Here is a 26,253-nt window from a genome sequence, read left to right as displayed (position 1 = left end):
TTATTTTTTAAAAAAATGCAATCTCATTTTAAAATGGCCCAAATCAAAACCATAAGGGAGGAAAAACATAGTGTTCAGACTGTTGTTGTTGTTGTTGTTTAGTCGTTTAGTCGTGTCCGACTCTTCGTGACCCCATGGACCATAGCACGCCAGGCACTCCTGTCTTGCACTGCCTCCCGCAGTTTGGTCAAACTCATGTTCGTAGCTTCGAGAACACTGTCCAACCATCTTGTCCTCTGACGTCCCCTTCTCCTAGTGCCCTCAATCTTTCCCAACATCAGGGTCTTTTCCAAGGATTCTTCTCTTCTCATGAGGTGGCCAAAGTATTGGAGCCTCAGCTTCACGATCTGTCCTTCCAGGGAGCACTCAGGGCTGATTTCCTTCAGAATGGATAGGTTTGATCTTCTTGCAGTCCATGGGACTCTCAACAGTCTCCTCCAGCACCATAATTCAAAAGCATCAATTCTTCGGCGATCAGCCTTCTTTATGGTCCAGCTCTCACTTCCATACATCACTACTGGGAAAACCATAGCTTTAACTATACGGACCTTTGTCGGCAAGGTGATGTCTCTGCTTTTTAAGATGCTGTCTAGGTTTGTCATTGCTTTCCTCCCAAGAAGCAGGCGTCTTTTAATTTCGTGACTGCTGTCACCATCTGCAGTGATCAAGGAGCCCAAGAAGGTAAAATCTCTCACTGCCTCCATTTCTTCCCCTTCTATTTGCCAGGAGGTGATGGGACCAGTGGCCATGATCTTGGTTTTTTTGATGTTGAGCTTCAGACCATATTTTGCGCTCTCCTCTTTCACCCTCATTAAAAGGTTCTTTAATTCCTCCTCGCTTTCTGCCATCAAGGTTGTGTCATCTGCATATCTGAGGTTGTTGATATTTCTTCCGGCAATCTTAATTCCGGCTTGGGATTCATCTAGTCCAGCCTTTCGCATGATGAATTCTGCATACAAGTGTTCAGACTGAGTCCAGCCCAAAGGCCAGGCAGATCAGCTCCGTCTTGCAGGCCCTGCGGAAAGATGTCAAATCCCGCAGGGCCCTGGTCTCCTGTGAGAGAGCTTTCCAGCAAGTCGGGGCCAACACTGAAAAGGCCCCGGCCCTAGTTGAGGCCAATCTAGCCACCTTATGGCTCAGGATCTCCAAAATATTGTTGTTTGTGGACCTTAAGGTCCTCCGCGGGGCATACCAGGAGAGGTGGTCCCGTAGGTACGAGGGTCCCAAGCCGCATAGGGCTTTAAAGGTCAAACCAACACCTTAAATCTGATCCTGTACTCCACCGAGAACCAGTGCAGCTGGTAAAGCACTGGATGAATGTGGTCCCGTGGCAGGGACCCCGTAAGGACCCCGCATGCAGTGCTCTTTTCTAATCCTAATGCAAGGCAGTATTAGCCTGAGATGCTGAATAATCTTTGTTTCTGTGGGTTCTTTGAGATATGTATTTTAAACAGCCGTCCTCAAAAGTATCTATCTACTCAGGAGAGTTCAAGCGCTAGTGCTAAAATCATGCTTACCTCCTTTTCATTTTTAAATGAAAGCTGTTCTAGCTATTCTAATGAAAAACTAATGGGGAGCCAGTTCATCACAGCCACAATAGTTGACTTGTCCTTGAGTGCACATTCTCACTTAAGCAAGATATGAAGGGGAGGGGGGGACCTGTCTTTCCCCTGTAATGACTCAAATGAGTGCCATTCTAAAGGAAGTGAAAAAGACGCTAAAAATAGGAGGGTGGCTATCCCATTCATTCCAGTATTGTATTCTCGGCCCAAGAAATGGATGGGCAGACATAGCGCACACAGCTGCCGTGTTAGAGCAGATTTTGATGTGGTGAGGGTTAGTGCATTGATCCAGTCAAAATGTGCACAAATGAGGCTGGTGAAGAGAGGCCAGAGTTCCAGTTTTTCATGAGCCCTTAGAAAGGTTTCCTCCTCACTAAATTCCATGCTTGAACCATGAGTCTTGACTGTTGTCACAAGCTTCAGTTCATGTGGAAAATGTGCCAGTGTACCTGTCTCAAGAATTCCAGTGCAGCCCAATCTTTAAAATCTGGATTTGACTAAGGACATATATATATATATATATATATATATATATATATATATATATATATATATATATATATATATATATATAGGGTCTGACACTTCTGTTTCTAGTGTATCTGAAGAAGTGTGCATGCACACGAAAGCTCATACCAAAATATAAACTTAGTTGGTCTTTAAGGTGCTACTGAAGGAATTTTTTTATTTTGGATTTGACTAGTTTTTGTAAGGAAAGAAATCAGTGGGGAGCTGCCTGATGCTGCAAATCAGGCATCCCCAAACTTCGGCCCTCCAGATGTTTTGGACTACAATTCCCATCATCCCTGACCACTGGTCCTGTTAGCAATGGATCATGGGAGTTGTAGGCCAAAACATCTGGAGGGCCGCAGTTTGGGGATGCCTGCTGCAAATGGTTGGCTTTTGTACTATTTTTAAGCTATTGCTCTTGTCTCCTTGTTTTGTTTTTTATTTAAGGTGTCATGCCAAGATAGAAATGTTTGGGGCAGCATAAATTAAAGGTGAATAGTTGAGAATGAAGAGCCAGTGTGGTGTAGTGGTTAAGAGCAGTGGACTCGTAATCTGGTGAACTGGGTTCGATTCCCTGCTCCTCCACATGCAGCTGCTGGGTGACCTTGGGCTAGTCACACTTCTCTGAAGTCTCTCAGCCTCACCCAGCTCACAGAGTGTTTGTTGTGGGGGAGGAAGGGAAAGGAGATTGTTAGCCGCTTTGAGACTCCTTGGGGTAGTGATTAAGCGAGATATCAAATCCAAACTCTTATACTCGTTTGTACTTTTGTTAAGAAATTGGACTTGGCTTCGTTAACAACTTCTAGTATGCTCAATAGATTATCTGAACACTGCTATAACATAATCAACACATACTAACAAGATCTGCCAAGATGAACAAGTTTGAAATAAGCAGACCTCAGGCTGGGCTTAGCTGGTGCTCCACTGGTGTAACTCCCTCAACCTGGCACCGCAGTGCATATTCCAGCAAAATTCCCTCAAGCCTGACTGAGGCATGGCTATGCTGGCTCAGCCAGGGTTCAGCCAGTGGAACTTAAGTTAGCGGAGTTTACACTGGTGTAAGTCCCTCAAAAGGGGTGTTCCTGTGGTGTGGCAGGGATGGAGCAAGGAGAGACTTGCACCTATTCCAAACTTTTTTCAGCTCTGTTACGTGATGTGGCAACCTGGCAGAACCTATGTCGGCAAAAAGGATGTTGTAAGTCAAACTCTATTTTAAAGGCCTGTTTCCTCTTTTCTAGGTTTGGGCCATCTCTGCTAGCAGCCAGTAGCCCTGCTCCTGAACAGAATTTGGAATAGGCTTAATTTATGCCAGCTTCCTATATTTAGGATTGCTTTGTAAGGTCACTTATTGTTGCTCTTGTTTTGTAGCACTCACAAACACCTTCTTGTTTGGAGGAAGTGAGTAGTGATCGGCATTTTATATCCATTTTTAAAAATTGCAGTTTTGGAGAGTGGAAACTCTCTCTTGGAAAGCTGCACATCTGGAAAATAGTCGTAAACAGCATCAGTTTGTGTGTGTGTAATCCTTGGAAAAAAGTAGTAGGTGTTTTTAAAAACCACCACCAAAAAAGTATTAGGTGAATAATGATAAGGGGTGCAAATTTAGGAGTTACACAGTACAAGTTTGAGCCCTGCCCCCCCCACCCCTAGTATAAAAGAAGTACAGTGGTACCTCGGTTTATGAACACAATTGGTTCCGGAAGTCTGTTCATAAACTGAAGTGAACTTTCCCATTGAAAGTAATGGAGAGTGAATTAATCCGTTCCAGATGGGTCTGCGGCGTTCGTAAACCGAAAATTCGTAAACTGAGGTGTTCATAAACCGAGGTTGCACTGTATATACATTCCTAGCAGCCCATGTAGCTCTAATCGGTTAAAAACACAGTGCAGCTTAGTTGACCTTGTCTCACTTTTTGATACAGAAAAAGATAATGAGTTAACGGCTTTAAGAAAAAAACTGTCTCATAGGATTAGAAGTGAGCTGAAGTCTGGTGTAACAGATTAGGTAGGTTGGGGAGGGAAAGACCTCTCTCGTGCTGCACTGAAGATCAGTGATAGACACGGGGCAGAGGCTATGTCCCTTCAGCTGCTGCTGACTCCAGTTGTCTTCCTATCGTTGTTCCATTTTAAAAAGTGGGAGCCCTCCTTAAATTTGCAAGAAGCAGTCTTTGCATATTGCAGTTTTCTGTGTGTTTTAAACATTGCAAAGGGAAGCAGGCCTCAGGTTTCTCTAGGGCACTTTAGTTTTAGTTTTCTTTAGAAAAACTGCCTGGTGTAAAAAAATAAAATAAAAACCTTGGCCATGAACCAAGACTTCCCTCTTTGAGCCCTTAATTTTATTGTAAAGATTTATTTTATATATGGTATGCAGTTTTAAAAATGGCTTTCATAGTTTGAAAGCATATATGCAGAAGGGAACAGTTGCATTGTGCTCGGACAGATTTTTGTGTTCAGTTATCAAGGCAGGAATTTAGAACTTGGTGAGAATTTACTTGTAAAGGAGTCAGCTGGCAAAATTCTAGTCCTGCCTGCAACATGAAGGGAATACATTGTGGACCCTACGTGCCAATCCATTCATTCCCCCTGCTTCTGATTCTGCCAGCCTCTTTCTCTCACCTCAGATGCCCTTGTGTTCCCCCCCCTCTTCCTTTCACCACCTTCAGATTTGGGGATCACAAGGTGCTTTCTCTATAATAAACTTCCTCTTGTGAAATCTTGAACTGATCCAGGTTAACGCAAAATGGAACACTGGGTTTGCCTGAATAAATTGCAAACAATATGCACATTGCAATTGAGACAGAAAGTTAACCAAAAAAACAATGAAGCATTGAGCAAGGGCTTGTGAATTCTAGCTTGGCGATAAACCCCCTGTGTAGCTTAAATTGTTCTCACCTTTCCATTGCATATCTAAAAGTAGATAACATACAGTACTTGTCTGCAAGGGACTTGAGAGGTAAATCTAAGCCTCACAACTGCTGTGCAGTGTACTGCAACAAATGTATCATTGTTGGAAGAAGCATTCCAAAATGTGACTAAAAAATCCGGCTTTCTGCTCCTTTTCTATCCCCCATCTGGCTGTTTGTTTCACGTTTCAAGGCAGATCTGTGTTTGTGATCCTGCAGGCGCAACCTTACAAAACTGTCCCTGATCTTCAGCCATATGCTAGCAGAACTGAAAGGCATTTTCCCAAGTGGACTCTTCCAGGGAGACACATTCCGGATCACAAAGGCAGATGCAGCAGAGTTCTGGAGAAAAGCTTTTGGGGAAAAGTAAGTACTCTTTCCAGTATAAGTTTTTGCTTTGGCTCCAGCAAATCTGTTGGCGATGGGAGCGTGTAAACGGGGAGCAGCTGCAGAAAACACCTTTCTGCTGGTGTTGGCATCTGTAAACGGCATAGGATGGAACTGCGAGGGGGAGCCCAAACAGGAGGTTGCATGGGAGTGGCTATCCCCTTCAGGGATCTTTCTGCCAGAAAGAGGTGGAAGGACCTGAACTTTGCCTAGCTCCCACTGTGGCCACCATCCACTCACAGGGTCACTACCTGAGAGTTTGTTTCAGCCTTCAGCCTTACTGTGTCATTGGCATGTTGGTCCTGCCTCTTATGCAGTCTTGCATTGATGTTAGGATGACTTTTAACGGAACAGAACTCAAATGAACCAGGCATTGAATGACTTCCTACTAGTTCTGTAAGACACAGTACCACTGGATTAGTCTTTTTGTTTCTGCTTTAGGCAGAATGGGAATTAGCCATGTCCCTTGGATGCAGTGATGGAGACTGTCATAACTCTAGATGGTTGTCTGCAGAGATTAATTTAAGTGTAGTTGGCCGGGCGGGGGGGGGGGGGGGCAGGCAGGGCCATACATTCATTTCTAATAGAGTGTCTGTTTATGAAATATGTATTGCCAGTCTCCTGAAAGGTACTTGGAAAGTGCTGGTTAGCAAGATGCTCGCTCATAGATTGGTTTTCCTCTCTCCTCCTCGCAGTTAACTTGCCACTAGCTTAACATTTGAAAGCTGCTAATTAAACTGGTTTACATGAGAGACCTTGTTTAGACAGAGATTGTGTTGCATCTTTTTCTCTTGCAACTGCACAAATATAAGTGCTTCACTCGCCAATTCCATCAGTTAACTGAACAGATTCAAAATTAGAAATGATGCTGTCCATTTGTCCTTTAGCGTGAATCATTTCTCTTACGCAAAATGTCTTGTTCTTGGCACGCTGTTGTGTGCGTTTTACATTCCTCCCTTCCGTTGTGGCTGTGAATCTATATGCATATGGAGTTGGGGAGTTTCTGAGGTCTTCTTTTTCTCCCACTTCCAGGACCATTGTTCCATGGAAGACCTTCCGTCAGGCCTTACATGAAGTGCATCCTATAAGTTCAGGGCTAGAGGCAATGGCACTGAAATCTACAATTGATTTGACATGCAATGATTACATTTCAGTGTTTGAATTTGATATCTTTACCCGCCTTTTTCAGGTAAGTAAAACAAAAGGAATTGGCTTTCTTAAACCCAGGTGAAGCTTCACAATTGACAAGCTTCCCTTCTTCCCTTGGTCTATAGTACGGTTATGTTGTTGTTATCTCTTGTGTTAGTGGTGAGCTAGATCTGTTGACCTGTCGTTGCCATTTCTGACTTCTGGAAATAGGAGGATAATTTTTGGCACAAGGGGATCGTTCATTGCGGCAACTTTGACAGGAAAGCTGCCGACTTTATTCTGTGTCAGTACAGATGGTTGGGATTCATTGAGAATTCAAATCATAGTTTAATCACACACTTCATATTAAGCTTCATTAGCTTCCAGCCTCTGTTCTCTGATTGGAATATTAAGCACCCATTCTACAGGATGGATGATCAGATAACTGAGAGCAGGATTGTAACATTCATCTTGCGGAATCCTACAAAATTGTGTGCCACAGTTTTAAATCCACTGGATGCTTACTTGGGAGTAAGTCCCATTGAACATAAGTTATACCCAGCCAGACGAGTGGTAAATGATAACAATGAAAATAACAATAATAGTTATTATTTAATAAACCTGAGTAATCTGGCTGCCTGAGAAATAGCAGACGAGGCCTAGTCTGATTAAGCAAAGTGTTTACGTTTATCTTGGGTTGGAAGTGGGAGGGGGGGTGGAATTGGACAGCCAATTTTCCTATTGAAATGGCAAAGCTATTTTGTTGGCATTCTTCTCCTTCAGCCATGGTCATCTTTGCTCAGGAACTGGAATAGCCTTGCAGTGACTCACCCTGGTTACATGGCATTCCTGACGTATGATGAGGTCAAAGCACGGCTTCAGAAGTTCATCCACAAACCTGGCAGGTGAGTTCTTGAAGGCAGCATCTCTTATCCTACTGTCTACTGCACACTGCACTCTTGTCAAAGGAAGTTTGACATGACTCAAGGGTGCTGGAAGGCACTGTGGCATTGCTGCCAGAGATCTAAGCTTAAGGCAAGACATAATGGGTTTTAGCATTTACCCATTGGTCTCCCTAAACTTCAACAACAGTAAAAATAATAGGGTCGCAGAGCAGGTTGTTTTAAGAGGTGTGGGGAAAGCTCTTTGTTTTTGACAAATAAGGACAGGGTTTAAGGTCTCTGTCACTGATGGCGTGGGTAGTTTTACAAATAACAGGTTGCGTGTGTGTGTGTGTGTGTGTGTGTGTGTGTGTGTGTAGTGCTCTCCACCTTGAGTAACAGAAATCCCAAAGCTCATTTAGGGTAGTGATGTACCGCCAAATCATCACTTCTATGTTGTGTAGTCCAAAGCAATATCCAGTGGTTGCAAGTCTCTTCAAGTCTCTACTCCACCTCTCTTGTCGGCAAGCCAGGGGTGGGTGAAGGAGTTGTGCAGGAAGTGTCTAACCTCCTGGAAGTCTGGGAAAAGATCCCGAGCCCACGTGGTAGCTTTGGACCTGGCTAAGGGACTAGAATACACTGGCTGCAAGTCTTAACGTGCTCTTCAGGCCTAAAATGCTGTAAATATATCTCTTTCTGGGAAAGAGGTTATTGCTTTACATTGCTGAAGAGCTGCCTTCTAGGTATTTCCTTCAGAAATGGAAAGCTGCTATATAATCTAAAAGTAATTTACCGCCTCTAGGAAGTCAGGAACATCCTTGCAAGTAAGAAGGCTCAATTTCATGTTGAAAGAGGTCTTCAGATAATTTGAATCCTTTCTGCCTGGCTGTAGGGTTCTGCCTTTGATCTGCAGGCGAAACTGTTTCAGCCGTTCCATCTGAAAGAAAGAGCTCTGTCCAGCTAGCAAGTTTATCCTGCCCTCAGATCTGTGTGTTCCTTTTATTTTCAGTTACATTTTCCGTCTGAGCTGCACGAGGCTTGGCCAGTGGGCCATTGGTTATGTCACTGCAGATGGAAATATTCTCCAGACAATCCCCCACAACAAACCCCTTTTTCAAGCACTGATCGATGGTTTCAGGGAAGGCTTGTAAGTAACTCATCAGTGTAGTTTGTCATGACTTCTGCCCATTTCTGTTAGTGTGTCTGTAGGATGATGCCCTTCAGATGCAGGTTTTATCTCCTTAGCTCTTGCCCCTGGAAGGCAGATGGAAACAGCTGCATTCATTATGCTGGGACCTGGCAAAGGTGTAGTACTTTTGAAACACCAAGCAGTGATAATTCCATTCTCTATTTTTTTTTAGGCATTATTCCATTCTATTGACCACGTAACTGCACAACCTTTTGGCTTATATATTCACAGTTCTCACAAACACATGCTTAATTGTCAGATTTTGGAATGGGCTCTGAATTTGAGATTATTCTTGTAGTCCTAAAATGTGTGTCAGTTTCGCCTTTCAGCTTTTAGGCTCTTCAGTTGGATGTTGTGCTCAGACCACAAAGAGCACAACTGTGATCCAGAAATGCTTGTTGCCTTGCCCAGTTGTTCGGTGTTGTGGCAAGAGTGACTAGGGGAGGAAGTTGAAGTTAAGAGCACTTATCATTTATCAGCACCTTTGTTTTAGCACATATGGTAACCAGAAAACATGCTTTTTTAAAAAGCATTCTTCATTTTATAGGTGCTTACCTTTAAGACAGTTACTCTTCAAAATCACCCCCCTGCCCAAAGCAATATATTTCTCAACGGAGGGAGTTTCCTGAATAGTGCCACATTCATCTGGTTCCTCTGTAGACTTTTTATTTCTATTGAATGAAACAATGTTCTGCTCTGTAGTTACTTATATCCTGATGGACGGAATCAGAATCCTGACCTGACCGGTTTGTGTGAGCCCACACCCCAGGATCACATTAAAGTTACACAGGTGAGCAGAGACTGCCACAACTTCATTCCTTTCTTTCCTTACGTATTGGCCAGCAGCATTACAGTGGTCCTGTTGCAAACAAGCTTGGAAGACTTATTTTTGGCCTTCTAAACAAAGCATAACTCAGAGCTCAGCTTTGGGAGGAAAGACCATTAAATCTCAATTGGATTCCAGGGCAGTCAGGAGTATGGTTCAGAGTGGAGAGCTTGTAATGTTAGTTTTTTTTCTTCTTATCCAAGGGCATCACTCTGGAAAACTTTGTACTTAAAGGGTGGGGTGGTATAATTGGGCCAATTCCATTTTGGTGACATTTGACTGCCACCTCTTTGGAGGAGAAAATATGTGGCCATAGGTTAGGCCTTTAAAAAAAAGTACATGCCTTAAATTTTTCATTGCCAGCACTGGGATTTTGAAAGCCATCTAGGTGACGCTCTTGGTTATAGTAAAGAACACAAATGTTACCACCTCGTACATTTGGCTTATCTGGCAGTTATTACAAGGAGCGGCATTATTAGACCCTCTCACATGTTTTTTCCCCTCTTGCTTTTAGGAACAGTATGAATTGTACTGTGAGATGGGCTCCACCTTTCAGCTCTGTAAAATTTGTGCAGAAAATGACAAGGATGTGAAGATAGAACCCTGTGGCCACCTCATGTGCACTTCCTGCCTCACTTCCTGGCAGGTAAGGAATTTGCTTCCTTTCAAAGCAGGCCTTGCTAGGATGACCTGCCTATGCTTATGTTGTGTATTGATGAAGCAGATACTGGCAAGTCTACAAAAGGTGTCTCTGTGGGGGTTGGGAGTTGTATTTAGGCCATGTTGTCTTCAATGCAAATAAGCGGTTATGCACAGGAAGAGCCTGGTGGCTGGATCAGGCCAATGACCTATCTAGTTCACATTCCTGTTCTCACCGTGGCCAACTAAGGTACCTAGAAGAAACCTGAAAGCCGGACCTGAGCACAACCACATCACTCTCCCAGTTTGTGATTCCCAGCAACTGACATTCAGAGCCGTACTGAGTTGTATCCAACCCTAGGTCTACTCACTTAAGTTAATGGATTAAGTTAGGACCGTTAATTTTAATGCGTCTACTCTGAGGAGGACTAGCACTCCCAACAGTGGAAGTAGAACATGGCCATTGCGTTTAGTAGCCACTGATAGAGCCTTATCCTCCATGAAGTTGTCTAATCCTCTTTGAAAACTATCCACATTGATGGCCGTCACTGCCTCTCAAAGGAATGAATTTTATCATTTTACTTGGCACTGTACAAAGAGGTACTTTCTTTTGTCTCTCCCAATGTTCAGTTTCCTTCGATGTCCACAAGTTCTATTCTAAAGAGAGAGAGAGAGTGAAACACTTTCCTTGACTCACTTTTTTATGATATTGACAAAGAATAGGTATAGCAGAAATGCTGCAATTGTGGGGCACTTCGATTTTCCTTTTCTTCCCTCCAGCTGGCATTAGTATGTTCTTACTGACAAGGTTTCTTCTAACCATTATCTGTAGGCTGCCTTGAGGCCTGTCAGAGAAAAAGGCAGGGTATAAATGAATATAACAACAACAAACTTGTAGCCAATCATCTCTCCTTCTCTTTTTCCGCAGGAATCGGAAGGCCAGGGTTGTCCGTTCTGCCGATGTGAAATTAAAGGCACAGAGCCCATTGTTGTGGACCCGTTTGATCCCAGAGGAGGGGGAGGGCTCCTGCGGCAAGGGGCCGAGGGGGCTCCCTCCCCAAACTATGATGATGACGATGACGACAGGGCTGATGAATCACTCTTCCTGATGAAGGAACTGGCTTGTGCAAAGGTAATTTTATTTTATTTAGATCCTTCTTGTCTTCAGCTCAAGGTGATTTTGCATGTAGCTCCCATGAGGTCTCCTATCTAGGCATTGACTCACTCCAGACCTTCTTGCTTTCAGCAAGGTCTCAGCCTCCTCTGCCTTCAGATCATGCCCTGGGACCTGACTCCCTCCCAGTATAAGCTGTGTGCGCTGATCTTGCCTAACATCTCACTTGTCCTTTTGGGTGGCTTAAGACTTCCTGGATTCAAATGTCAGTTGTAGATCTAGTGGTGGTGCTCTGGTGCTGGTATGATTTCCTCAGTCCTCTGGAGAAGATTTTGGAGGGGGCAGGGGGTTGCAAATGGGAGAGGGAATCACCAAATTTGCTTCCTTCCTCATTTTGTAGAAAGAAACAACTGAGTGAGAAACCTTGGCTACAAACCACTGCCAGGAGATCTCTCTATCACATATATATGGACCTGCAACAAAATGTTACGGTGTGGAGCTTTCCTGTTCAAGATGCCTGCATGCCAGCCATGCCCATTCTACTCCACACCGTTCCGTTCTGATTGTCCCCTTTCAGCAGTCACTTGGAGCATGCATTGCACCCAGCATGTTTTCGTCCTCATGAGGCTGTTTTTTCATACCATCATAGAATTGTGGAGTTGGAAGAGGCCTCACGGGTCATCTAGTCCAACTGCCTGCAATGGAGGAATTGTAGCTAAAGAATCCCTGCCAAATGGCCATCCAACCTCTGCTTAAAAATTTCCAATGGAACAAGAGCCCATTACCTTCCGAGGGAGACCATCCCACGGTCAAACAGCTCTTACTGTCGGAAAGTTCTCCCAGATGTTTAATTGGAACCTGCTTTCTTGTTATTTGCACCCATTAGTTTGGGTCCTGGCATCTGGAACAGCAGAAAACAAGCTTGCTCCATCTCTCATTTGACGGCCCTTCAGATATTTGAAGATAGCTTATCATATCACCTCTCCAGTTTAAATATACCCAGCTCCTTCAACTGTTCCTTATAAGGCTTGGTTTGCAGACCCTTGATCATCTTGGTCACCCTCCTCTGCATACCTTTCAGCTTGTCAATATCCTCCTTAAACTGTGGTGCCCAGAACTAGATGCAATATACTCCCGGTGGCATCTGACTCAGGCAGAATAGAGTGATACCAGTACTCCCCTTGATCTGGACATTATACTTCTGTTGCAGTACAGAACATTAGGGTTTTTTTTGGCTGCTGCATCACATGGTTGACTAACATTAAGTTTGGGGTCTACTGAGACCCCTAGATCATTTTCACAGGTACTGCTGCCCCATCCTGCATCTGGCTTTTCTGGCCTAAGGGTAGAACCTTACATTTGCCGCTGTTGAAATTTGTTTTGTTAGTTTGGGCCCAGTTCTTCAATCTGTTAAGGTAATACTGAATCAATCTTCTGAGGTATTGGCTACCCCTCCCTCAATTCTTTCACCCAAGTCGTTTATAAAGATGTTGAACAGCAAAACCTTGCAGCACCCCACTTGCCCCAGTTTTCCAGGATGGCAAGGAACCATTAGTGAGCACTCTTTGGGTTTAGTCAGTCAACCTGCTACAAATCCACCTAACAGTAACATCATATAGCCCGCATTTTACCAGCTTCTCTGCAAGAATATAAGTCTTAGTGAATCCAAGCTATGTACATCCACAGCATTTCCCTGATCCACCAAGCTTCTAACTCTCTCTGTCAAAAATAGAAAAAGAAGATGAATAAGATACAACGGTACTTCGGAACTCGAATGTAATCCGTTCCGGAAGACAGTTCGACTTCCAAAATGTTCAATTTCTAAGGCACTGCTTCCGATTGACCGACAGCTATGTATTTGCACAGTGGAAACTCTGTTCGACGTTTGTGTTCCGAGGAACATTCGAAAACCAGAGCACTTCCAGGTTTTCGGCGTTCAGGAGCCGAAATGTTTGAGAATGGAGCCATTCGAGTTCCGAGGTACCACTGTAATAGGAATAGTTTGTCGTCTTCCTTTTAGCAGCCTTTTTGCATTGTTCTGTTTTGTAATTCCATGGTTCTCCCAAGCCCAGTGATTCTCTTGAACATGGGTCAAGTTGCTTTTGGCTGTAAATGGATCCATACCTGGAGAAGGTGTTTCTTAACCTTGGCCTACCTTAAAGCAATTTTACAATTGCATATAGATTTCTAGCATTTGGTTTGACTTGTATGTGAACCATGTTGTTCTTTGTTTTGAGCGCATAATCATGGCAAGAGACCATTTACACAAGTATTTCCTATTTCTGTGTCAGCTGGGCCTGTACTCATGATGATAGAGCACGCCATCTAGTGGCTAAATAAAAATAATAGGCAGGTTGAAAATCCAATGCCTGTGGGTTTGGTTGTTTGGTTATTTAATTTCTATACCTCTTAATATATCGAAAGCCTCTCTAAGCAGTGTACAGGAAACTGAAGCAACCACAGATGAATAAAATATTTCAAAAATGCACGGTTACAAATAAAAATGTTACGCTGATGCAATGTTACCAATATATAAGAATCTGTACAAATTCATTTTCCTTCTGACACACCTCCCATTCAGCTTCTAGGTCCTCACCCAGGGTCCAAGCAAACTCTCAGCTCACCCCCCAAAATTCCCACAATGAAAAGAGTTTCTGGGAACAGTGGACATCACCCTTGCCTCTCACTCTACAATAGATGTGCTTTTCATGGGCAGCCCAAGGTGGGCATGCAGTGTGGTGTGCAGACTTGTTGGTGACAAGTCTATATTCAGAGCATGTTCCTTTAGAAATGAAGTATCAGGGCTGTGGGGAAAATTCAGCATATCTATATATGCCCAGTACTGTGTTCAAGGTAAATTGCTAGCTCACAGCCTCAGGCAGTGGGAACTTTGTTATTTAAACACACACACACACACACACTCAGAGAGAGAGAGAGAGAGAGAGAGAGAGAGAGAGAGAGAGAGAGAGAGAGAGAGAGAGAGAGAGAGAGAGAGAAATACATTTTAACTAGGGCTTCTTTTGAAATATTTGCAGGTAGAACGTCCTCCTTCTCCATTTTCAATGGCTCCTCAGGCATCACTCCCCCCAGTACCTCCCCGATTAGACCTTCTGCAGCAACGAGTGTCCAATCCATCTGGAGCTTCTAGTCCAGGGACCACCTGTAAGGTACAAACTCCTGTCTTCTTTTGTAGTGATGAAAATAGGAATGAGGCCTTCATCTTTCCGAATGGGGTAATCCTCCTTTTATCCAAGGAGATCTGTGTGGAAGCTGTCTCGTGTGTTTCACTATTTTGCTATCTGAACCATTTCTTCCTTGGGTGCAATCCAAGGTATGCATTGGCTTGCCATCTTGACTGGCGTTTGACACTCCTGGCCACCGTACTGATGGATATTGTGTCACTCAGCACAACCATTTAGTGGTGCTTGCCCTCGGGACAGGCCTCAGTTTCTTGTTACCCTACAGTTGCTATCGGGCTCAAGTTTTTGTGGGACACCAGGATTCTGACGGCAAGCTTAGACTTCACTTGCCAGCTTTCCCCATCTTACTTACTGGTCTTTGTTTCTCCTAGGCTGCACCCGGTTCCCTCCACAAGGACAAGCCTTTGCCGATCCCTCCAACACATCGAGATCTCCCCCCTCCGCCACCTCCGGACAGGCCGCATTCCCTTGGGCCCGAGAGCCGGCCTCAGAGGCGGCCTCTGCCCTGCACTCCAGGAGATTGTCCTACCAGGGACAAGTTACCCCCTGTGCCTTGTAACCGCCAGGGGGACCTCTGGTCGTTGCGGCCGATTCCAAAAGCTCCAGCTGCAGCCCTAAGCCCCACTGAGCCTTGGGCAAGTCGGGAGTTGACGAACCGACACTCACTCCCCTTCTCGCTGCCTTCTCAGATGGATTCCAGAGCTGATGCTCACAGGCTCGGGAGCACTCTCAGCCTGGACACCCCAGCAGTAAGTGCATCTCAGGCCAGTGGCCATGTTAGTTTTGCATTCATGCGCCCTGCGTGGAAAATTGCTGCTCTGTATTGTTCATTAAGTGTTAGATCAAAGACTTTGGAGGAGGACTGCTGCAAAATGACTGCTGCAATTAGGAATATCCCCAAACAGAAGTGTAAAGCTGAATGGAAGTATGTTGAGGGCTGTTTGATCAAAAAGGATATGAATATTGAATTGGTGATTTGCTTGAATTGAAAGATAAGTAGGGAAATATAGAGAATCTATGTAAATAATAGCTCAGATAAAGCAAGACAAGGGAAAGTTAAACAAAGGGAAGCGGTGTACAAACTTTAGGGAGTCAATTTTTTTTATGTTTTGTCTTATTTGCTTTGGTTTGTTCTTTCTTTGCTCTTATTCATTATTTGTTTAGGGTATTGGTTTGGAATTTTATGTTTTATATGTTTCTGTTTTTGTTATTGCTCTTTATTCTTTCTGTATGTTTTTTTCTGTTTATTTGATTTTGGAGGAGGGATTCCAGCTCCTTCCCGCCGACTCTGACCTAGTGAGATCTCACAGAACAATGTTTGCCTGTGAGTTGGTTCATACACTTAGCTGGAACTCCTCTGGAGGGTGTGGGGGGTGAATCAGTATCGGTGTTATGCCTTCCCCACCATGTGTGGAGCATAACCAGCAGAGATGCAGGCTGTAGACACTGACATCTCTGGGATCTTACCTCACCTTTCTCATTCTGTGAGGGGCAGGGTTGCACAAATGGTGCATGTATTTGGCTTGTTATTCTCAAGTCTCCTGTGTTAGGTGAATGTGTGCAAGTGTCTGTGTTCTCCCATCCCTCCTAGACACAGAGAAGGCCTAGAATGAACTGGACTGTAGCATTACATATTAAACAGAATGGTTAACGTGGAAAAACTCCTCTAATGTCAGTTGCAGTTGAGTTCTTGGAGTGGGCTAGGGAGCAGTGTGAAGGGTACTTGTCCACTGGAACCACAGATAGACACACCCAACAATGACTACTTGGAGGCACTACACAAGAGCAATATTTTAGCCACTAAGCCAACAGTCTCTGGTTTGTCCAGAACCTCCCTACTGGACTCAGGGAAGTGTTTTTTATAATCTCACTGAACCAGCTTGCTAACACTGTATGCTTTACCCATAATAGCAAGCAGCCCATAATAGCAAGCAGGGGGGGGGAACTTGGGTTTTTTTACCCCTTGCCCTGCTTGCTTGGTCATATTTTTTTCCAAGCAAGTTTCCAGAGGGTAGCTGTTTCGAAATTGCAAAGCAAGTCTTTCTGACATACGGCTCTTTAGATTGGGTAACAAGCAACCCCTAGGAATTCCTTCTTACCATGAAACGGTAAATGTGGGCTTTGTGAGGATGTCTTCCTTTTCTTTCCGACCATCTGCCAGTGCTGGTATTTTATTTGTCTTGCAGAATCAACCTGGTGGGGTCCCAACGGGCTCAGACAGTGAACATTCTAAAATAAAACCTTCTTCTTCTGCCAACGCCATCTACTCTCTTGCTGTAAGGTATGCTCTGGAACGGAGGCTTTGCTGACAGAAATTTCTTTGAATTGCAGCCAGTGTACAATTGGTCATCAGTGGGTGCATTTCTGAGATGGATTACTGTACACTCCTACCTCGTGTTGCGTCCGCTTCATGTTGCGTCTTTTCACGTTAAGTCCCGCAGCAACCCGGAAGTGCTGGAACAGGTTACTTCCGGGTTTTGCTGCTTGTGCATGCGCAGAAGTGCCCGATCGCGCCACGCACCTGCGCAGACACAGCGCTTCGAGTTGCGGGCATTTCACATTACGGACGGGCCTCCAGAACGGATCCTGCCCGTAACACGAGGTACCACTGTATTGTATATGAATGCAGACCTCCAGCCTTGTTAGTTTCAACATGTGGATTCTCTTGCATTTGTCACTTACTGTGTTCCTTTGAGGGGTAGGGGGTGGAAATGTAAACTAAATAAAATAAAGTGCTGGAAGTATAGAATAGATCAGATATTTTACATTAATCTGGCTGAATTGAAGGTTTTAAAGTTTTTTTTATGTTACTCTGTTTATGTTTTTGAGTTCTTTCAGTCCAGAAAATCAGTCAAAATGTCCTGAGAACTCCCAGAGTTGTAAATTTATAAACCTGCCTGGAGAGTGGATAGAGCATCGCAACTCTAAAAGGGTATAAGAAATCAGCTTATTGAAACTGACCCTCCTTCCCCATTTACCCACGAGGCTCTGAGGCTTCTGCTACCTGACAGATGCCACCCTGGCACACCTTGAACTGCCCCGTGTGACACACAACATGGCACAGTGTTGCATTCCTAGAATCTGATTCTTGAGCTGGAAGCCCCTTGTTTGACACTTTGTTCTCAGAGAGCCGATTGCTGTTATTTTGTCCTCGTTAGATTGTCCACCGTTGACTGTGAACCTTCTCTCTCTTCTAGACCGTTGCTTGTGCCAAAGCTACCGCCTGGAGAGCACTCGGAGAATGATGAAGACACAGAGTACATGTCACCCTCGTCCTTGCCTCTTGTGCCCCCTGGCTCCACTGTACAAAAACCAGAGGCCAAATTGCCCTTGGAAATGAGTCAAAGCTCACGGTGAGGCGGCCCATTCAGGGCAGTATAAGGGCCTCCTCCACAATGGCTGGATTATTTACTTACTTGCTTGTTGTTTTTTATCTCCCCCCCCCCCCATTTCTTGATTCCAAAGGCGCTGAGTAAGTTGTGATACTTAAAAGCAACTACTGATAACTTACGGATTTATATCAACACTCCATTTGAGTCCCACTTTGAAAGTTTTGGCCTAGCCTTTGAAAGACAGCCCATCACCCAAACGTTTCTTCATTATGTGGCTTGATTGATGTAGTATTGCCACCTGCAGTCGAGTTCTTTTGCGTCTGGGTGTGGGTTCCTTTTGAATGTGCCCAAACAGCTGCTGCAGAGTCAGATTCATAAAATATTTTGAGGCAGCTGTCAGCCCCTCCTCATAAGGATGCATCCTTTGTTTGCCTTGCTCGGAAATCTTGAGATGCACTTGGGAAGTTATAAATACAGAAGGATATTAAAGGTATATTACACTCCAAAAACAACACACACACACCCCAAAAAACTTAGTTTTGTATGGCAAATGTTTGAAATTCAGTTTTGAATACAAACAAAACAAAGACTTGCCCTGCTAGGGTGATCCAGATCCTTTGGGATGGGGAGGAACCTCTGGTCCTCCAGAAGAACGGGACTCCCAACTAGCAGGAGTGATGGGAATTGTTGTTCAACAACAACCGGCAGTCCACAGGTTCTAAAGCTTATTCTGGAGTGGCAAATGCTTGCTCTCCTCACCTCATTTTGTGACTTACTTTTTAAAAGGGTGTATTGCATTTGTATCTAATGTACAGTCGTACCTTGGATCCCAAACGCCTTGCAAGTGGAACGTTTCAGCTCCCAAACGCCGCAGACCTGGAAGTGAGTGGAACCTGAAGGTCCAACACAGCTTCCGATTGGCTGCAGGAGCTTCCTGCAGCCAATCGGAAGCCGCACCTTGGTTTCCAAACGCTTTGGAAGTCGAACGGACTTCTGGAACGGATTCCATTCGACTTCCGAGTTACCACTGTATTGATGTTCCATTTCCCAAATACAACTCAACAGGATACACAAAGTTTCCTGTGTAGCAGTAGAAAAATACAGAATGGGGCCTTGGTGTAGAAATGTATTTGAAAATATGTGTTTGCTTACTGTGTAAGCATGCTCTCAAAAGCAGTGACCACTTCCACACCAGCATTTCCGAAATTGCCGTAGATTTCTTTTGTGAATTGCACTTGTGGGTGTCCACGCTATTGCAGATGAATTGTCTGAACTCTGTATGTTCTGTGAACAAAAGTGAATAAAAATTTAAATCGTTCTGCCCGGACACTGAGATCCAGCGCCGAGGGCCTTCTGGCGGTTCCCTCGCTACGAGAAGCCAAGTTACAGGGAACCAGGCAGAGGGCCTTCTCGGTAGTGGCACCCACCCTGTGGAATGCCCTCCCGCCGGAGGTCAAAGAGAACAACAATTACCAGACCTTTAGAAGGCATCTTAAGGCAGCCCTGTTTAGGGAAGCTTTTAATGTTTGATGGATTTCTGTATTTTAATATTTTGTTGGAAGCCGCCCAGAGTGGCTGGGGGAACCCGGCCAGATGGGCAGGGTATAAATAATAAATTATTATTATAAATTATTGTGGTGGTGAGTGATGCTTCAAGGTTTGCACAACTTAGGGAACAAACGGAGTGCAGTTTTGCTAGGCGGTTGGCAGTATGTAGCCCAGATATGTCCTCAGTGGGGCCCTTGAGCACTGGGTGCTGCTGGCCCTGTCCTCCTGCAGGATCCAGCAGAGTTCCTGAAGCCAATTATTTTCTTTTTCTCCTTCTCTGCTCAGAATGTTGGACTGTGACCAGGAAATGGATGGGTGCACCTATGAAGCAATGTTCAACATCCACTCCCAGGCAGCTCCTTCTGGCTCTGAGGCTACCAATATTCCTGGTAAGTTCCAGAGGAGAAACGTCATGATTCAACCAGGAGAAATACCACAGACGAGTCTTCTCCCTTTCACCGATGGAATTTTTGCTTTACGTAAAGAAATCAGGGTGTCAGTAAAGAGAGCCTAATATAAAATAAAAAAGTGGATGGTGTTTCGGAGTCTGTGACATTGGGACAACTTTTGCTTCCCTGCTGTTCATTGCACTTTCTGATGTTTGCACAACATCCTCCGCTTTGGGTTTTGGCTGTGGAGTGTCTCCCTTTGAAATGTTTCCACTCGGACGAGGTCTGCCGGAACTGGGGCTGGAGCCAAAGGTGTCTTCCTCGTTTTATAGCAGGGGTCAGCAAACTTTTTCAGCAGGGCGCCAGTCCACTGTCCCTCAGACCTTGTGGGGGGCCGGGCTATATATCGGGGGGGGGGGATGAACGAATTCCTATGCCCCACAAAGAACCCAGAGGTGCATTTTAAATAAAAGCACACATTCTACTCATGTAAAAACATGCTGATTCCCGGACTGTCCATGGGCTGGATTGAGAAGGCGATTGGGCTGCATCTGGCCCCCGGGCCTTAGTATGGGGACCCCCTGTTTTACAGTTTCTTGCTTCTTCTTTTAAGATGGAGGGGATGTAGCCGCTGCCAATGCCAGCAACGGCCCCGAGGAGTCGGAGAATGAGGAAGATGGTTATGACGTGCCCAGGCCAGCCCTCCCGTTGACTCTGGCTCGCCGCACCCTCTCAGATATCTCCAATGCAACCTCTGCCTTCGGTCGGACTTCTCTGGATGGGGAAATCTTATCAGGTTCGTTGGTTTCATATAGTGTTTCTGTGCTGCCCAACAAGAAAAGTTCTTCGGGTGTTTTAAAGTGCCAATCAAAGAATAAAGTACAAATTTGAGACCACAATACAAAAAGAAAGCATAAAGGTTTAGAAGCAGAACATATAATCAATACAGGCAACTTCCCATACGTATGTTCAAGGCATGTGCAACCACACACACACACACATCGCCATGAACCAGGCACAAAAAGGGGCAGAAATGGTGTCTAGCAATCCCTCTAATTTTTGCACTAACCTTTGAGGCCTGTGAGGCATTGGAGTTTGAGCAAAAAGGTTTGGAGGAAGCTTATGTGGTGGAGTTTGGTTGTTATTGTTATTATTATTATTATTATTATTATTATTATTATTATTATTATTTTGATTGATTGAATTTATATACCGCTCTCTATCATGAGGTCTCAGGGTGGTTTACAGAGGTTTAGAGGGCATTTGCAGGCTTTTTCAATGGTGTTCCCAGTACATGTGATTTCACTTAAATGCGTGGTGCCTTGGAACGTAACCCCCATGTAAATGGGGAGCTTTCTATATAAGCAGTGGAAGGTTTTTAACTACATTTTTTAAAATGCAAAAAGCTTTTCCCCACTCAAGACTTAAAGAGATGAATAAAATGCCAACAACAACAACAACTTTATTTTCACTTATACCCTGCCTAGATAGGTGCCAGGTAAGCCTTTGTGCGGAAAGCATTCCACCAGCAGGCTGCCATCGGGGCACCCTTTCCATTTGGCTGCATGGTAGGTCTTACACGCCTACAGGCCAGCCCTGTACTCCCCTGTTGCCAAGGGGATCTTTTGCACTAGATTTTGATGCTGCAAACCCGCCGGTCCCACATCCCAACTTGTGCGAGAGCCGATCCGTAGCCCTTTGTGCTCTGGAGCAAGCACCAAGAGGGACTTGTGCGTGCTTTTCCTCTCTTTGTTTTCAAGAGAGGCTGGGAACTTGGCAGGCAATGGGGTTTTGAGGTGTTCCTTGTTCTTGCACTTTGTTGAGCATTTCTCAGAATGCCTGCAGCATGAAGGCTACTTCTGCTTAACATCAGCGCACCAGATATGACGCAACCTAAACCACAAAGCTCGCCATTTCTCAACCTCCCCGGGGTGATAAGAGAGGATTAATTGTCGATTTCAGCTGTTGAGGATAACTATTGCGTTGATGCAAGTGGCACCAAATTAAATTGAATTTTGATTCCAGGTAAAATATGTGGCTGTTCCTCCAAGCAATTGACTAAAGTGGTGTATCTTGCCTTGGCTGATGAAGTTAACATTTTGCCTGTTTTTACTCTATAGCTTGTACGTAGGTAAATAAAATAGTGCTTTATTGTGTATTAATGCTCCTGAACAAGGGAGACCAGGTTATAAATAAATGAATTGGCTATCTGTGAATCTTTCAGCATACACGGTTGCAATTATATTCAGGTTAACTATAGGATTTAATGGTGAAGAGTTAGGTCTTGTGAAAGAGAAGAATTTTGGCTGCAGATTCCCAGATGTTCAAAGAGCATGAAGCTGAGGCTGTGTGACCTTTAAAAAAATACCTGTCCTCCTTTCTCTTTCCTCCCCCGTTCCCCAAATCATGTGGTTCTTTCTCTTCCAGGTTTGTCTGATGGCTCCCAGGTCCCAGAGCGGCCTCCGAAGCCCTTGCCCCGGAGGATAAACTCTGAACGCAAAGCAGGCAGCTGCCTGCAAGCTGGTGGAGCGGGGCCGGCCCCTGCTCCCTCCCCGCAGCTCTCCAGTGAGATTGAGACCCTCATGAGCCAAGGCTACTCATATCAGGACATCCAGAAAGCCCTCGTCATTGCCCATAACAACATCGACATGGCCAAAAATATTCTGCGGGAGTTTGTCTCCGTCTCCTCCCCCGCTCACCTAGCCACATAGCACACATCCCCTTGGCCCTGCCTGGGACACCCCTGCGCATCCAACCTGCCTGGGCAGTCTCCTGCCCAGCTTCTACCTAGAGGAGGCAACGGGCTCCACGAGAGACTTCCTGCGAAGGCAGGCTTGCCTCGACAGAGAGTAATCGGTCATCAGGGTTTCATGCGATTCCAGGTTTCCAAGCAAACGGAACGAAACGGAGCAGATAGGTGCGTCCTCTCCAGTCTGTGTGTCTTTTGGAGTCCCTCCCCTCTTGGCCCCTCCCTCCTGCACGTCCCCATTGGAGGGGACGCTTGTGCCGCTTTGGAAAGAACTCTTGGTTCCTGTGCTGGTGGACGAGGGGGCGGGAGTGGAAGGGCGTTTGCTGGGGTGTCTTGTGTTGTGCTGTGAATTAAAACGGGATGCCAGTCTGTCGAACGGCGTCTCCACCTTTCTTGTGGCGTGCCCTCCTGTGGTTCAGGGTACTGAATTTGGGCCTCTTTGCTGCTGTATGTTTTGGCTCAGGCTTTTTAGACCACCTGCTACTGGGTACAGATTATCGACTAAGGAAGTGGTTTTGGTAGCTTCCTTCTGCTACAACACCCTCCCTCTCTCCCCCCCCCCCAAACTCCCCCAAATGTTCTCCTTGTTCCCTTTCTACATCTCCAGTCATTTCTGGCTCCTCCTTGGTCTGAGCCAGGCTTCTCCTGTTGCCAGCATTAACCTGCCGCACACTGGATTTTAAGGCATTGGAGATGCAAGACTTCTCGCCTGCGCTCGGGCTGGTGCGATGATTGGATGTAGCTGTCCTGCTTTTACGTAATCAAGGCTGTTGAGGACTGGAGCAGCTGCCCTTTAACACACCCAGAGCTGCTGCTTGGTCAACGTGGCATGCCATCTTCATAGCATCTACAAGTCCCGTGGCCATTGGATCCATTATTTCCTCTCACTTCCTGTGGATGAGAATTAACTGTGCTGGATTACTTGTCCATTGATGTGGGCAGCTGTATCCAGCATCTGTGGAAATAATTTTTGACCAACTCAGCAGTCAAAATGCAACAACTCCCTGCAGGGCTTTTGTGAAAGGGGATGACCCCCCCCCCCGGCCTCCTTCGCTCTGCTTGTTGCATTTTTCTTTTTAAAGTTCAGGTTCTTTTGGCAAACAAGACAAAAGAAACCGCAAAGGGAGGGGAGGAAAAGAAGAGTGTGGCTTCTGAATGTTGCCCTTGTTTGGGCAGGTTAATGGAGGTTTAGAAAGCTGAATTTGGACCTTGATGGCCACCATCTGGCTGATGGACAGCAGGCAACCTGTATTTAGAGGATGCCTTCCCTCTTCCATCCTCTTCCTCAAGCCTTCACTACACTCCCCCCAATTACAGCATTAGTCGTGTGAAAATTTATATCTCAAAACAAGTTGCATGTTTGCTTTTCCCTACAGTTGTCCTGTTTAAATAGGCCTGGTTCCTCTGCCCCATGTAAGGATACTAAGACTTTCCCCACAGAATGGGGGGCATAGAAAGTGGCTGCTTATTTTGTGTTTCTCTCTAAATGGGCAGCCTTGCTTGTCCACGAGCGCTTGGATCCCTGGGGTATAACTGCAGAGGATGTCAGAAATGGCACCTGGCTGTGCAGGTACCGTGAATGCACCTGGCTGGCACTTTGTTAATTGTCAGCAGTGCTGTTTGAATGACACACTATGAAGATTTGAAGACTGGCAGGAGTTTGCTGTTGCCTGCAGTGGTCCAAAAGCAGAATTGTTGACCTGGCAGCTGTGGCCCTCCTCTTGCTGCCCAGAGAAAGAGTTGTCAGTTGCCAACACCTCACAGAGGCTTCAGAAGCCCCCTCCATACATGGGACAGGCAGTGGCAACGTCGGTCTGATCTTGCTGCTTTCATGTGAAACACTGTGAAGATTATTACCTAGGAGTCTCGGCTAGAGTGCATTTTGAATAACTTGATAGCATTTAGGAGGTGAGCAGAGGGTCTTTGCAACAGCTGCAGAGTAGAGAGTTGTGGCCAGGCAGTTTAGGAACCAAGGGGGCTGTGCAATTTAAGTGTGAAATGTTGGAGCAACCACTGGACACTCCTCTTGGATATTTCTTCTCGCACCTGGGCCACGAACTCCACATCAGTTTTGGAGACTAGTTTGGTGAGGACTAGCTCTTTGCAAAGCTGATTTCCGCTGGAAAAGCTGTTGGCATAGCACTGGAAACTCTGTTGCAGTCAGCCTTAATCTCTACCTTTGTGCAAAGCGGCAGCACCAACTTGCCTTTGTAGATGGGCCTCTGCAGATGCTCTCCACGCCCTGAGCAGGGCCATCCTCGTTTCGGGAAGCCTTCTGCCTGGCAGGAACACTCCACGTACTATAGCTGACCGGACTTTACTGCATGTCTCCTTTTTGTCCACTTCTTGTGTCTTACATTTACATGAGAACTTTTAAAGTGGCTTTTTCCTTGAACCACATGAATGTCTTTGTTTGCAAGCACAAGGGAGGCAGAGCGAAAAACGCCTCCCGGGGTGTGTTCCCTGCTGCTTTTTAAATTTTTACCTTATTATGTCGTCCCCCCCCCCCATGTCTCTTAATCTTAAAAAAAAAAGTTGACTTATTTTACTTAAAGCCAAATGTATAGTGCCTTTTGATGGGGGAAATGCTCTATCTCCAATCTTGCATCTGAAGAGACAGATTGAAAACTTGACCAGGGAAATCCATGGAGCTGCTCCTTGGAAGGAGAAAGCTGTCGCCCCAAAGCTAACATAGTGGTGTGTTTTGTTTGTTTGTGTGTTGTTCAGCCTGAGCAGGTTTTCTCTCTACCTTAGTCCTTAGTGTTGGGGAGTTGTTCATATTGCTGACTGCCCTAAGCTTGGATTGAAGGCAGTAATAGCGCAACTCCGACACAGGATTTTGACACAACCAGTGTGGGTCACCCAAAATATCCCAGTTTGTCATCCCCTTCCCCATCTTTTTTTCTTTTTAAAAACAAATGAGGCTTATGACTGGAAGCAAAATACAGCTGCACCTCCAGGCACAAGTGCCAAGTTTCCTGTCAGCTTCTGGACCTCTCTCTGTGTGGGGATGGAGTGCAATCTTCTGGGATCTTCTCTTGAGCTGTTGAGGCTCCCGTCGATTCCCCCACATACAGTTTTGCAAGGAGTTTCCTGTGGATTCTGCCCTGAAGTATTAAATGTCCAGTGCCTGTTCAATTTGCAGCGTCCGTTTTGCAAATGCTGCCTCCTCCATCTTAGAGCTGCATATGCATTTGGGGTATGGGTGTGCGGCTTTACGAATGTCACTTTGAGTAGCCAATTTCGGAGCAGTGTGACTTGCCATCAGTGGCCCTGTTAGCTCACTGGTGCACAACCGCTGCTCTTGCGACTAAAACTGCAAGGCGGGGGTGGGGGAATAGGAAAGCTGAAATGCTTAATGGATAAATTACCTTTGAGTGGGAGAGAGAGGTTATTAGTAGCTTTATTTCTCCTGAAGGTTGAGAACCAATTTTAATATCAGTGTTAAAAAATAAATAAATTCAGATTTTCACTATTTTAAAAGTTATAATGTCATTAATATAAAAAAATATATTAGCAGTATTTAATCCTTTCAGATCTGTAAAGAATAAGAACAGAAGGTAAATATTCTTACAGAGTAGCTGAGCTTTAAGGTTCATTTGGTCTAAAGTCCTCATTTTGTTCTGCAAAATGCATTGTTAATGTTTTAGAGGTTATACTAATGTTATTTATTTTTTATTTTTCATTCTTGTAAGCTGCCCACGAAAGAGCTTGTGGAGGATTTAGGGTATTTCATGTGTGTCAGTAAAATAAAAAAAACAAAGTTTTATTTTTAAATAAATTTCTTTGTTGTAGCATATTGCTTCTGTTGTGTCATTTGCAACTCCAGTGAATTGGGCCTCTTATCCCAGTAAGTTTTACTTGTACTCAATCTTCACAAAAGTGTGTAGACTGTGG

General features: G+C 45.0%; 1 protein-coding gene across 2 annotated transcripts in view; it reads left to right on the top strand.

Moving 5' to 3' along the window:
- The window catches only part of CBL (Cbl proto-oncogene), a 50,107-nt gene extending 23,952 nt beyond the window's left edge, over positions 1-26,155 (top strand). For both annotated transcript variants that reach the window (XM_035138771.2, XM_035138772.2), the window contains 14 exons: positions 5,194-5,340; positions 6,394-6,550; positions 7,273-7,394; positions 8,380-8,517; positions 9,262-9,349; positions 9,900-10,031; positions 10,953-11,156; positions 14,174-14,305; positions 14,710-15,087; positions 16,525-16,619; positions 17,536-17,691; positions 19,504-19,607; positions 20,221-20,403; positions 22,035-26,155. In XM_035138771.2, coding sequence (XP_034994662.1) covers positions 5,194-5,340; positions 6,394-6,550; positions 7,273-7,394; positions 8,380-8,517; positions 9,262-9,349; positions 9,900-10,031; positions 10,953-11,156; positions 14,174-14,305; positions 14,710-15,087; positions 16,525-16,619; positions 17,536-17,691; positions 19,504-19,607; positions 20,221-20,403; positions 22,035-22,318 — 2,320 coding nt within the window. In that variant the 3' untranslated portion in view covers positions 22,319-26,155. The remainder of the gene's footprint in view (positions 1-5,193; positions 5,341-6,393; positions 6,551-7,272; positions 7,395-8,379; positions 8,518-9,261; positions 9,350-9,899; positions 10,032-10,952; positions 11,157-14,173; positions 14,306-14,709; positions 15,088-16,524; positions 16,620-17,535; positions 17,692-19,503; positions 19,608-20,220; positions 20,404-22,034) is intronic.
- Positions 26,156-26,253: the final 98 nt, after the last annotated feature.

Source organism: Zootoca vivipara, chromosome 15, assembly GCF_963506605.1.
Source record: "Zootoca vivipara chromosome 15, rZooViv1.1, whole genome shotgun sequence".
NCBI lineage: Eukaryota > Metazoa > Chordata > Lepidosauria > Squamata > Lacertidae > Zootoca > Zootoca vivipara.
The sequence above is the reverse complement of the archived record's forward strand: the minus strand, read 5'-3'. Positions and strand labels throughout refer to the sequence as shown.